General features: G+C 39.4%; 1 protein-coding gene across 1 annotated transcript in view; it reads right to left on the bottom strand.

The window, feature by feature from the left end:
- Window positions 1-11,934: 11,934 nt before the first annotated feature.
- lhfpl6 (LHFPL tetraspan subfamily member 6) overlaps window positions 11,935-14,282 on the bottom strand; it is a 45,999-nt gene continuing 43,651 nt past the window's right edge. Inside the window, exon 4 of the mRNA XM_003450149.5 lies at window positions 11,935-12,725. Coding sequence (XP_003450197.1) covers window positions 12,607-12,725 — 119 coding nt within the window. The 3' untranslated portion in view covers window positions 11,935-12,606. The remainder of the gene's footprint in view (window positions 12,726-14,282) is intronic.

The raw sequence follows: 14,282 nt of genomic DNA, 5'->3' as shown, positions 1-14,282 counted from the left end.
ATGACGTAGGCGAAGCGCCACTGTGCTACCCAGCGTGACCGCTAGATGGCAGAACACAACCTCTAAAACAGACTAATAGTTTCATATGTCGTGCAGTGATATTGTAAAAGTATTGTAACAAATATAGCAGTATTTTATTTTTTAAATTTTACGTTATGCATTTGCTTTACTTTGTATTATATGATATTATGATTCTATATTATAAGATATAGAAAAAAATATTTTTAACTAATAAAAAGTGATGTTTATAGCTGAGCAGCCATGTAATAATAACTCTTTGAATACCAACACTTGTTTCCTCGACATCATATACACTTCCAGGGAAATATAAGTTTATTAATTAATCAAATAAAGTGCTGGGACCCAGTTAGGTACTGATAGTGAGCCAGTCAGCTTTACTTGTGAATCACAAGCATATTAAGCTGAAGTAAAACACGTGTGTGCGTGCAGGGTAATGACATGGAAGAAGAGGTCCACAATGATATAATGGAAATGAAAGGGACTGTCACTATTCATCATAATGAAACGACTGTTTTGATACAATAGTTCTGGGTCTAAGCTCCTTTCTGATCAGGTAACAGAAGTTTTTAAGTTTAACCCCTCAAGCAAGCAAGTCCACCATAAATGATCCTGTTTTGCATTTCTTAGCAAATGCAATACAAAATATTTGGCAACCAACCGACAAAAATGACTACAAAAAACACACGTCAAATGTTAATAATCTGACTTTGCCCCCCCCCCCAAAAAGCCTATTTGAAGGTAAGTAGGTATTTGGGATTTGGGAGGACAGGGGCCTGTTTACTACTATGTTACATCATCCCTCCTTTTGACAACATGCAGTAAGACTCTGAGCTGCAGTGGCCAGTTGTGTTCTAGTTTTGAAAGTGAAATATCTTCCTATTCTTCCTTGGGAGACTATTTCAGTTTCTCAACAGTTCTAGGGCATGTTTGTGTCATATCTTTTTGTTTCATTATGCATCAAATGATCACAGTGGGTGACGGGTCTGCACTGCAGGCAGGCCAGCTGAGACTTGAAGTCTTTCACCACACAGACATGCTGCTGTTATATGTGGAGAATGTAATTTGGCATTGCCTTGCTGAAATAAGCAAACCTGTTGCTGAAAAAGGTGGAATCATTTGGCAATAACGATTTATCAGTATGTCAGTGCATCCCAGTACCAGGTGGTAGCAAGCTGAATGGGAACCCTCCACTTTTGCATGTCTTTGAGCTGCAGGAGAAAGCCAGAATATCTGGAGAGAACCCACACAGACGAGAGGAAAACAAGTCCACACAGAAAGGCTCCTGCAAGATGGATTCAAACCCAGGACCTTCTTTGCTGTGAGGCAGTAATTCAAATACAATTAATATTGACAGTAGATATTGGATAGTTTCCATTGCGCAGCTGTCATTCTTCAGTGTAGTGCTGCCTCGGGATATGAAGCTGTGAAGATTTTTATTGTTATTTATTTATTTATTTGAGCTTTTTTGGCATTTGCCTGCAGAGATGTTTTTTTTTTTAGATTCTCTTAATCCTTTAATGATATTATGTGCCACAGATAAGGAATTATTTGCCATTTTTCCATTTCTACTTGATAATATTACTGTCATATTGTTGCATTGTTCCTTATGCTGAATTCACAGGCTGATGAAGCCCCCCCCTCCCAGCTTTACTTCTAAAAGACTCAGCGTCTGCGAGATTTTTACACCCAGCCATGTTTCTAATTAACCTTGTTAGTTGTGAGATATTCCACCAGATGTCAGATTCTTTACAGAAACAATGCAATCCATCATTTTCACTTGTTTACATTCACATACATAAGCTATAATACTCTAAATATAAGATCCTGCCAGTGCAGCGTTTTGAAATCAGTCTACAGAGCATCACACCAACTTAAGCATCTTTGTGAGAGTCTGCTAATTAACTTCCATATCAGATGGCAATGAATGAACTGGTGTGTAAATGTGTAAATTGTGCAAAGAAAATAAGTGTCATTTGTAGCTCAGGAGTTGAAAGTTGAGCACACACCTCTGCTGTGCTTTAATGATCAGCAGAATCCCCCAAACAGCATCTTCTTATAAACCAAATGCCTCAGAGTCAGGTGGCTGCGTTTACCATAGAACCACAAATTATTTGTTTCATTACCTTCTGATATGTTTCCCCCTCTTTGGTATTGCTCTGGTTGCACCTATTAGCAAATAGCTGATCCTCCTCAGGAGGAAAATAAAGACAATTACGAATCGTGGTCCGACAGTTTGTTTACAGCTTCTGGTTTATGCTGCACAAGCTGTCTGGGGAAATGTGATGGACATTTTTCCTTATTTTGGCACATATAATGATGTCTCATTTAGTCTGGAAAGAAGCCCTGACAAACTCTCAGTAGAGCCTATACTGATAAATGGTTGGGGGACTATATGCAGCATGGAAGAGCTATTTCTTTATGACAAGCTGTTAACTTTGCATTACAGAATTTAAAGGTAAATTAGAAAACGGATGAAGTTCAGCCTCTTGCTGGCGATTTCATCTAATTCCACAGAATAGTGTTTCTCAAATAAAACTAAAAACATGCTTTAAATACAAAGTTTGTTGGCCACCAGAGGACCAAACTGTAAAAGTTTATGTTTTTCTGTGACAGAGCTATTTTACATCACATTAAACGTTTGATTTGTGAGGTAATTGCAGATTCTATATGAATGGCCTCGCTGTAGGCGTTTGTGGTATCAGACGGTATCAGATGCTGTGACTCATCTAATTTGTGCTGCTCCATAATTGATGTACGGCTGGCATGAAGCAGCTGTGGGGCAATAAAAATTAAAAATTAGCTTACAGGTTTCTCAATTCAGGATTTGGTCCCTGTATGATATGTGGACAGAATCAGGGAGGACATCAAAGTGCAATACAGTCTACAGTGCAATACATTTACATTTCATGTTCTTGAAAGAGAATACAAAAACACAGGCCAAGGAACGAAAATGACAAAGAAAACCTGCACGGATGACCTTCTTTCACTGTAATATATTTTAAGAGAAATTATGTCATAAAAATTTTAAGCTTCATTTAATTTTTTATGTTTGACATTATAAGTGAAATACACCTTTTGTAACAAAAAAAAAACCCCCTTGATGTCTTGCCAATTTAATTTCTACGAGAAGCTTATAGTATATTGAAAGCCATCAAATGTTCGGTCGTGGGAACAATTGGAAATCCATTGTCAGTGAAGGTGAATGTTTAAGTCCATCAGGGAACCATAAACCTGCATAAGATGTAATATGTAGTGTTTGAATAAAAAAAAAAAAGCAGGGCATGAAATACTGCTGCAATATATTGTAACAACAGCGCATTGCCCAGGTGGCATGTGTATGAGAAAGTTAGGACAGTAATAATAAATCTTCAAAATGAATGCTCTGAGCAGTTTTGTTTAATAAAAACAGCAAATTATAAGGAGCAAGCTTTTTTTTTTTTTAAATATTCATTGATATAAGCCACTTCATGGAGGAAATATTAAAGATGATGAGTACAATATCTTCAAACCATTGTTCAATTACCCACAGCTGTAAGCTGCTCAGCTGTTCAAACAGAATTGGATCGAATGAATTCAATCCAATGATCAGCTATCAAAGAAGCAAAACTATGATTCAATGCACCGTGTGGGTGATGAAGGGCAGATCTAAAGTTCACCTGAATTATAAAGTCCATTTGAGAGACATAAAGCAACACTTTATTACCGTCCTTCCCCTTAGACCACAGCGCTGTCCTTCAGATAATTATCTGGGATATTTTTCACCTTGCCCCTCTTTCTTGTTACACTTTCCTCAAAGATAATTATCCTTCACATATTTTTGGATTTGAATCTTACTGAGTAAAAAGGACAGGCTAAACAGTCTAAAGAGAATATATTCCTTCACTTACTAAAAAATTAAAGAATAGATCCATTATAAGAAACTATTAAAAATACCGATTTCCTAGGTGGCTAATACCAATGCAACATTTTCAGTAGTAACTGCTTGCAGTCCAGCTATTTTTAACTGCTTGTGTAATTTAGTGTAGTTGCTTGCAATATAGATGTTGCTGCCATCCAAAGAATCAAAAGAGACATCTGTGGGTGTTTTGTGAAACACTGTGTATCATATTTAAAGGTGAACGGCTAGGAGATTTAAAGAAGCAGTATCTCTTTGGGCGCTGGAGGAAAAAGATACACCTGTGAGGCAGGAAAGGGAAAAATATCTACAAAATAGCATAAAATGACAAAACTAAAGCTACGTAATCTAAAAATTGTAATTCATTACAGAGGTTAGTATATGTAGTGTGGTACTTTGCTTAATGCGCCCTCTAATGTTCACATCATCCCGGGTGACATTAGTGGTTGAGAGCTTCTGTGGCAGTTCAAAGAAACTTAACAGCACATTTAAGACATACAGGAAGTGGGGAAAGACATAACAACATCATTATCAGACAACTAAATCACCTAAACAGCCTCAGTGGAATGCCTAGACCTATGTGATCTCCTCAAGAATGAAAGATAAATGCATTTTTTTTCCCCCAGAGATAATGAACCAAATATAGCACGGGCCACTTCTGCAAAATGAAAGAAAGTTCATAAAATGTGTATAGTAGTTCATAATCAGAGCAGACAACAAAACAACATCCAAAAAAGGGAACACGTTTCTGAGTGTGTAAAGAGATAGACACCAAGATATCAAAGACATCGAGATGACTGATTTTCCAGGTTAGCTGGAGAACGAAACGAGGGCTGAATTTTGTCATGCAAAAGCAGTAAGAATTGACACATCTACAAATAAAACTCTGAAATATTGTGAGAAATATATCATAGACGTCATGGGATTTTGTGCTGCTGGTACACCATGTGCAGTCATGTGATGTTTTGCAGAGGCACTATTCTAGTGCTCATAGACTTGTGCAGTATTTTGGAACATTTACCACACAACCACCAAAATGCCAGAGGAAGTTACCTCATAAACTCAGAGTACCAGCATCAGGGAGCAGTTCCCGGAGGAAAATTGTGCTGCTAACAATAGCTGTTTTCTTTTCCATTCCTCTGGTCTGGTATTTTTCACTGGGAAAGTGTATTATTTTTCACTTGATCTGGAGACAAATATCCAGCTCTAAAGCTTGTTGATTTTTGACTCTCACTCTCTCTACTAAGTGGAATCAGGTGTGTGAGAAGTGCCAACCAGCTGCAAATCATCCGTAATCTTTCCAGCCTTACGTACGGGTCTCTGACTTCACTACTTTACCAGACTGTAGACAATCCATCTTCACCAGCCTGAGTCCAGCCACTGATGCCCTCTCATTGTACTTTCCTTGTACGTATTTCCCTCTTCTGACTGCTCCTCTCTTCTCTTTCTCTGGCTGGGCTTGACACCGCTGGGCTCCATTTCCCCTCCCTTGTCCTGCACTGGTAAATCCATAAGCTGCCAACTTCAACCTTTCTTCCTGGCCCCTGGACTCAGTATTAACTTAACATGTGAATAGTTTGCGCTTTATTGCTACACCCTACTTCTTCCTGTATTCTTCATTTTGGTTCTCTGTCCAGCCCTAACAATATCCAAGACCACCTGAAGTAAATCAGCTGCAACAACTTTTCAGGGATGGCTGAAGTGCTTCATATATGTATCATATAAAATAGGTTCGCTGTGATTCGAAATAGAATTAAAATGGCAGTAGATTTGGAATCCTGTACTCGTGAGCTTTTGGAGACAGATAAAAGAATCAGCATGTTTCTCCTGGGAGGCCTTCTGTGCTGCAGAGGGTTGATAGCAGAGTTGATTACGCCAAACAATACCTCGGTGTTGTGACAATTTAGATAGGAGCTCAGAGAACGCTCCTCATACATCTTCTCTGCATATATCTCGTATTACAGTATAGGTTCTCTATATGGCCCTGAAAATATTTGCACTTTTTTGGATGCTGTGTTTGTAAGGAGTTGTGTTTTTTGAGTAACAAGAAGACATTAAAGATGGATTTTTCTTTTTTGCTTTTCTAGTGCAACAGAACTCTGTTCAGCCTGTAATGAAAACTGTGCCATTTCTGCAAGCTTTGGGAAGCTCTCTGTGTTTTTTTTCTTTTTCCTTTGAGACAGTGCCTAGAGATATGGTTTCAGATCTCTGGAAAATTTGTGATGCAGTAACTTTTGGTATTTAGGAACTATCTATAAAGTTCTTGTAGCCAGGTTTCACCCAGGTTTGGAAATAGGCTACTGCTAGTTTTCTAGTTTGAGTTTTGACTGAAGTGTCTTAAAAGGCGATGGCAAGTGCACACAAGGAAGACATCTGTCTGAGGATACCAATGCTTTTTCACTAATGCTCTTTTACTCCCATCCCTCAGAGCCGGTCTCCTCTTACTAGGAAATAATTTGGAAGAACTTGTGAAATGAAGTTATGAAGAGGAGAAGTGAGGCAATGTGGAGGCCATCTGAGATTTGGGTGTTTTTCTCATCATGAGAAATTGGAATGTTATTGATGAAGTGCTGCAGACATACAGCCCACAGGTTTATTTTATTACTGATGTCTGGAAAAAAAATAGACAGATTTGGTATGTCTATTTATAAGAAAATAGAAACCAGTGACTGAAAGATCCAAGTAGGTGTGAGGTGCAACATGGTGAAATCTACAGAGAGCTAGAGCGCAACAGCAAAGCTGTCTTCTGCCCTGTGTGATATTAATGCTCATACTAAAGCTTCACTCATAACCTTACCTGCGGCCAATTTAGAATCACCAATTAGCCTAACCCTCCTAACTGCATGTCTTTGGACTGTGGAAGGGAGCTGGAGTACCCAGACAGAACATGCAGACTTCACACACACAGAAAGGCCCCAGCCAGATGGTGGATTTGAACCCAGGACCTTCTTGCTGTGACGCGACTGTGCTAACTACCACCCCACTGTGCTGCCCTAAATAGTAAAACTGATAGATAAAAACTGTATCACCACTATTCTGCATATAGATCATCCTTATCTGTCTGATACTTTATAACCACATTTTAATTAACTCTATGCACACCCATGTTAGGCCCATTTAGGTGATTTAAGTATTCTGGCTCATTAGAGGTCTTAAAAAGACAAGATATCTCTCTCAGAGAGTAAAACTTTGCACACGGAATCAATTTGGGATGTTACAACAGGAAAGGCAACAGAAAAATATTGTTTGCACTGGCTCACGATCATCTATCACCCCCAAGTCTAAATCTCATACTTCTGCAACTACATCTTCTTTTTGTTTTCAGTACCGCTGGCCTTACAAAGTGTGTAATATGTATTCTCTAAGACATACCAATTTGTCATAACATGACCTTGCAGCTGTAGCACAGAGGACTGTGGGTCAGACTGACCAAAAACTGTACTCACTCACTTACATACTGCAAAATGCTACCAAATGCAATACAAGTTTAAGTTTTATTTGTCACACACAGTATAGTCAGGTATGTACCTAACTGACTGTGCATGAGGAAAAGAAGGAAACAACCAACATAAATCTGCCAACATAAACAATAAACCAAAATGATCAACAGTGCAACCATAAGAGACGTCAAAGACTGAATGTTGGCGTAGCGGGGGAGGAGCTTGAGTCTCTGTCTCATTTAACAGTCTGATGGTCTGAGCTAGATGCTCCTCCTGTTCCCTCTGTCTTGGTCACCAGTAGACCATAGCGTCTCCCTGATAGCAACAGAGAATACAATCTGTCGTTGGGAGTTGGGGTTCCCAGCAATCCTCTTCGCTCTTGTTCTACATTGTTTATTCAAGATTCCTTTCAGACTTGAGGGGAGTGGCCTTGATGGTCTTATCAGCTGAGTAACCCACCTTCCTGAGGGCCAAGCGGTCCTGTTGGGTAAAGCTTCCCATCCAGGTGATGATATTCCAGGTACCACAAGTTCTTGAGTAGGAGGAGTACAGGCCAAGGTAACTCAGTTTAGTGAGTGACCCCAAAAGGACTATTGTGTTAAATGCTGAGCCATAATCAATAACTAGCAGGCTTAATATAAGCCTCTCACCTTGTGTTCAAGTGGGTAGGGGTGGAGTGGAGTAGAGGGGAGTGAGTTGGGTATGGCATCATTTGTACAGCTACTGGGGTTCTGTGCAATTGTAGAGGGCCATGAAGATTTTTGTTGTTGTTTTTTTTTTAGCTATAGTTCATTGACATACTGTGAATGTTAATTCGTCTAGATATTTTATTAGATATTAGATTAGATATATTCTAATTATGCCAGATGCCTCATTTTCTTCACCTGTGTCACATGCTTATGTCTTTGCTAGTCTTAGCAGGGATTTGACAGAATGATGTAAGGAAGAGATGCAGGGATGAAGGACCCAAAGCTGCCAAACGGGAAAGCTTTGGTTACACAGCGTCAATCTTAAGTGATGTCGTCAAGTTATGATGTGCTGCGCAGCTGGATCACCTGTCAAACCGAATGGTACATCCACAGAACCCCTTCTCCAAAAAGCCAATAAAGTCCAAGAGGGATTTATTCATTTAGAAGGTAAACCATGTTGGAAAACACACATGGGTGTGTGTGTATGTATGTGTGTGTGTGTGTGTGTGTGTGGTCTCTGGAAGGTAAACAGAGGTACTAATAATATAGAGCAGACATTTTTCCTTGATCAAATATACTCTCTCCGTATGGGCTTTACCTTTTTACTAAGTTCAAACAAACTGCTAATTTTGAAACCCCGCTAACCAGAGCCTCCATATATCCCTGAGGGTGAACCAGCGAACCCTGAGCTGTAATCCCTCTATCCCTGTCTGTGAGCTTTGAGTAACAGCCTCTGATCCTCTTTGCTGATGTGGTTTGTCTGGTCTATGTTATCATGAATTCCCTTTACTTCCCTGCCCATATTAACACGGTAATTGTAAGATCTCTAAAAGAAGACATACACAGCTAATTGGCACTTCCTTTAAGTAGAGCAGGGACTTGTGAATCACAGTAGGAAACAAAGAACGGAAAAATGTGGGTGGGATTTTATTTGAAATTAATAAGATGGAGTAACTTCAAAGTTAGTTTACATTCTAGTTAATGTGATCCACCTGTGTAGCTGCGTTTGATGTTGTGTGGGATGCGCATTAGTACTGAAGTTGGTTGTGTAGTTTTTATTTATGCTGCCGCCTGTACATTTAAATATTCCACTACAAAATAACTGCTCTGGGGGGAAAGTGAGGGTGACACTCCGCTATCTTTCTATACAGGCTCTCCAGCTATCCTGCAGCAATATCCATTATGCAATATCTTTATGGAGATTGGTGGTATAGAAGCACAAAACCTTTTTTAAACAGGGTTGTTCTTAAGGGCAGCAATTATCTTGCCCGAAAGTGTCGGTGGAAAAAAACTAATAATTACAAGAATTAATTGATGTTGATGTATCTATCTGGCAGTTTAAGTTCAACTCTCTCAAGGTTATTTAGGACTCTCTTTCTTAAATAATTACCATGGCACCGGGAGCTCAACACATTAGAAAAACATCTTTGCCGCTGTGACAATACAGAAATGTGCTCTTCTTAAGTTGCAGTGTGTTAAGCTCTCAGGGGCGTTGTAATCCTCCTAAAATGCTGCAGTTTTAACTGCCTCTAATTTAAGCAACATTCACTATGTTGTCTTTGTTGATTTCTCCTAATGTTGTTTTTCATCTCTTGATGGTTTCCTTAAAGGTAAAAGGAAAAGTAATTGGGAAATAGACAATTTGCTTTAGGGTTCTTTTGGATCCAGTCCACGTAGTCTTTCTTTGTTTATGTTTATATTAAATTTACTTAGGCTGACCTTTAAAATATTAAAAATAAATACCCCTTTTTTGCCTTCAACACTGCCTTGGTACAGATTTGAAAAGGTGCTGGAAACATTTCTCAGGTTCATATTGACATGATGGCATCACATATCTATTGCAGATTTGTTGACTGCACGACCATAATGTGAATCTCCTGTTTCACCACACCCCAAAGATGCTTTATTTGATTGCGATCTAGTGAACTCATGTTCACGAAACCAGATTCAGGTTGTTTGAGCTTTTTTGACATGCCTTCTTCTTGTTGGAAGAAGCTATCAGAAGATGGGCACACTGTGGTCACAAAGGGATTGATGTGATCAACAAAACAGCTCAGGTAGACAGTGGATTTAAAGGATGCTCAGTTCGTCTTGAGGAGCCGACACAAAATCTCCTAAATCGTTACATCACCACGGCCTGTCTGAACCAGTGAAGCAAGTCAGGATGGATCCATGCTTCTATGGTTAAGCTAGTCCAAACTTCCAAATGTCCCAGGAGAAACGATGACTCAACAAACTAAGCAATGATTTTCCTATATTCTGTTGTCCGATTTTGTTGAGCCAGTGCAAACTGGAGCCACAGTTATCTGTTCTTAGCTGATAGGAGTGGCAGCTGGTGTGGTCTTCTGTTGCTGTGGCGCATCAGATTCAATGATGCCACATTCAAAATCACCTAAATAGCCTTTTTTCTGATGCTCAGTTGAACTTTGAGATGTTGTCTCATCCATACCTAAAAGCACTGAGTTTTTGCCATGTGATTAGCCCATTAGATTTTTGCAATAGCAAACAATTGATTCGGTTAACCTAATAAAGTCAGCTGGTGAGTGTATACTACTACATTTGTGGTGACATGATCCTGCTTGTAATCATTGTATTGTATTTTGAGTACATGGCTACTTTGTTCATCATTTGTACTTGGTCTTTAAAGCTTTGGCTAACTTGTATTTGTTTGTTGACTCCATTGGGGTTTTAAATCATCACCCTCGCTTACAAAAAACACAAACTTCTTTGTCTTCTGCTATCTAATCTTATTTTTAGCTCTATTCCAGCACAAATGAGGTGTCTATAAATCTGTTTGTGATTCTTAGAGCACAAAAAATATGTACAGCTCAAGGTGAACATCAGCACCAGTCAGTCTAAATTCACGTCAGTTACGTCAGTTGTAATATGTCTTCATTCAGGAGCTGATGCGAGCAACTGAATTTCTCAGCCGCCACTCATTTATCATGTTTTAAGACAATCAGCCTCTTACTTGTTACAAGACCTCAGATTGAATGGTACACCCTGTCAGTCTGAGATTCGGGTGCAGATATAAAAGAAGGAATGCTCCACCGTGACCCCAATGTGTCTGCGTCTGCTGATGAGGCATCTGGTTGACTCTCTGTAACAATCACTGCTGATATCAATCAGCACAGGAGATCAGAGAGAGGGAGAGAGCAGAATGCAGAGGAGCCATACTAATATATTAAACAGAGCAAGTACTGAGAGGGATATTTCTCCAGTGAGGATGGAGGGGAGGGGGCGTTGCCATTATCTGGGTGATGTTGAGAATTGTGAGAAAATGGGCATGCTAATGAGGGCCAAAACACATCGAGAACAGCTGCATTGTAAATGAGCTGACTTTGTGCACTTGAGCTCGAATGTGGTGTTTGTTAATCAAAGAAAGAAAAACAGAGAACAAATGCCTAAAAATAGTAACTGAAAAGCTGTGTGCAGCTCACACCTCTAATGACACGCATACAGCGGCGGTAATTGCTAAGAAAAGGTTGCCATTATTGTTATTCACACTGTGAAGGCAGGGTGAGGAGCTACGAGATAACCCCTGACATTAAACTGATGGTCCGACGGACGCAGAGCGCCTCAATTTCCCAGGGTATGATTGCATCTCAGGCTTTGTCTGGAAGACTCTGAAGCTTTGAAGCTGAGAAGCCTGATCAAAAGGCAAATACTCTGACTAGAGGTTACTAAATTTACTTATCAATAAGGTGGAAAAATTAAATTCACAGCACTGCCCATCCTTATCCTCTTTATTGATCAGAAAAAAAAGGACTCCCGCATGTAGCGAACACTATCAAGATCAAGAAGTCATGGGAAAAAAGCTTTTTAGGAATGCACGACTGTTCGTTTTTGCTCCGGGGCGTAGACTCAAAGAAGACTTGAAAAACCAGACTTCCAATAAACATTTATTTACAAAACAAAAATAATGGCAAAGAATAATTTGAGGGTGAATACAAAATGTGATAAAATGATAAAATACATTACCATACACAATGTATATCTTATGAATGTGTTAAATAAACTATGCTTAGATTTTTGGGGTCTGAATCGAGGAAGCAGGCAGCCAGTGTCGGATTGCTTTACATTATAGGGATTATTGCATTTCTGTTTGTGTTTAAGGCAAGAATGAGTGATGAAGAGGAGACCGCAAACACTTCACGTAACAATGAGGCAATATTACTTCTGTTCATCACAGGGCGCACTATCACATAAACATTAAAGACCAAAGAAGAGGAAGACAAAAGAAAAAAAAAGAGAGGGAGAATACTCTTTTCATTAAAGAAATAGTTATGTAACAATCTTACAAACAGGATTGGTCCATACATTTTTCATTTAAGAACAGCTTTTAAGAGAAGTACCACTTTTCAAAGCCATGTGTGTGTGCTGCATTATGAAACAGTCCCTGCAGTTGTCAGATGAGTAGTGTCCCATGATGTGCAGAGCACCATAATGACTTGATGTCTTTGGTGCCTGATGTGCTGTACTGGTGTGAGTGCACAGAGTCCTCTCCCTTTTGTCGTACCGCCCGAGGTCTCTGCCTGTCCCCGTCTCTCTCATGCTCTCTTCAGTAAGGGTACTGCTTTTGCTTCTTCCCTGCGAAACAGGACAGCCAGGTGCACAGCAGCATAGCACCTGCCGCTCCTGCCCCTGTGCAGTAATACGCCCAGCCGATCTGACAGGAACCTGCAGAGGATGAAAAAAGAAAAGGTCTTTTCACCCTCTAGAAAAACATTGTAACAGATTTAAATTAATCTGGGCAAATAGGTCTTTAGCCAGTAAGACAGTCGCTTGATTTTAATGGAGAACGACACAGCTTACTCTGCATGTATAGCCCTTTTTAGGAAAACTGCCTAAGAATCTCACATCACTTCTGCGATGAAGGGGAACTCGCATGTTTACTCCACTCAGATCAACTACACTGTAAAATTGGACCTAACAGCTCACCCATGCTTTGAATGATAATTGAGCATTACGCTATGTAAAACACAGCGAACCATTCAGACGTTAGTTTGAAATGCACAATCATTTTGTTTGAGATATATCACGAGAACTCCGCACCGCGCCTTTGATCTTGCCCTAGATCTAACATTAACGTGTTAGTGTTAATCACAGAGAATGGTGGCAACTGCTTGACATCTCTGCCCAGGCTACTATGTTTCCATCTTCTTGTGAAATACAGCTAGCACTGAAAATATGCACAAAACAGAGCCCCAATTCATGTGCAAACAGTCTGCTATGTGGGAGATGAACAATTAGAGACTTGGAGAAATGCAGAAATTGAGTCTCTGGAAATTACAGTAATGCAACGAAATGCTGAAATGCAAATAAAACCTAAACCATTAAGTGCCTCCTTTAGACACACCTTGCATAATCATCAGAGGTAATTATATGCATTATGAAATAGGATACAGTGGTTGAGTTTCTTTTGAAAGTGTTGAAAATACTTATTTCTCATTTTCTGTGGCATTAACAAAAAGTACATCCCCTCTTCTTAAATGTGACTGTAGCTTATCTATTCATTCAAATTAACGACAAGGGTATTTTGCACTTGCAAAACATATCCCATCAAAGGAATGACTCGGATCCTTCATGCTTTGCTTCTTTGGACTCAGGTATGGAAATGAACACGTACGCAGTTAATGCCTCCTGCAGCGGCATTCGGAGTTTTCAAGCACTGACTACAGCCTTCATGACTAATTAATGAGAGATGAATTAATGAAGGACGGCTTCAGATGTGGTGAAAGCGTCATTTGTCGTCACCATCTTATCATGGTGTGGACATAAATGAGACAAAACTTGAGTTGCCAGTTGCTCTGAACAAAACTTTCAGCCAAAAGCACTTGTTAACACAAACGTATATGTGCCTGTTCTTCCACAGAGGAAATAAAATGAAAACTGCACATTCAACATAATTACCTCTGATAGCGTGTGGTGATGTGTTCTTGAAATTTAAAAGGGAGAAATCTGTTTGGATTATGTGGTTTAAGAGTAGATGCTGCTAGAATGGCAGAATCGGTGTGAATCCATAATTCATATGACAGAAAATGTATTAAAAATCACAGTTAATGTTTGCTGATGGTGTTCTTAATACATCTGGCTGCTTAGCATTTATTAACTTGCAACTCTTAACTTCATATTAGCAACATTTGCATTTTTTTTTCTTGTGGCAACAGTTGGAGAGGACAGTGAAGCTGTTTGGTCTTTCATTAATCTGTTCAGAGTATCATCTCAGCAGCGACA

Source organism: Oreochromis niloticus, linkage group LG14 (genome assembly GCF_001858045.2).
Source record: "Oreochromis niloticus isolate F11D_XX linkage group LG14, O_niloticus_UMD_NMBU, whole genome shotgun sequence".
NCBI lineage: Eukaryota > Metazoa > Chordata > Actinopteri > Cichliformes > Cichlidae > Oreochromis > Oreochromis niloticus.
Note: the sequence above shows the minus strand (reverse complement) of the source record. Positions and strands in the feature narration are given on the sequence as shown.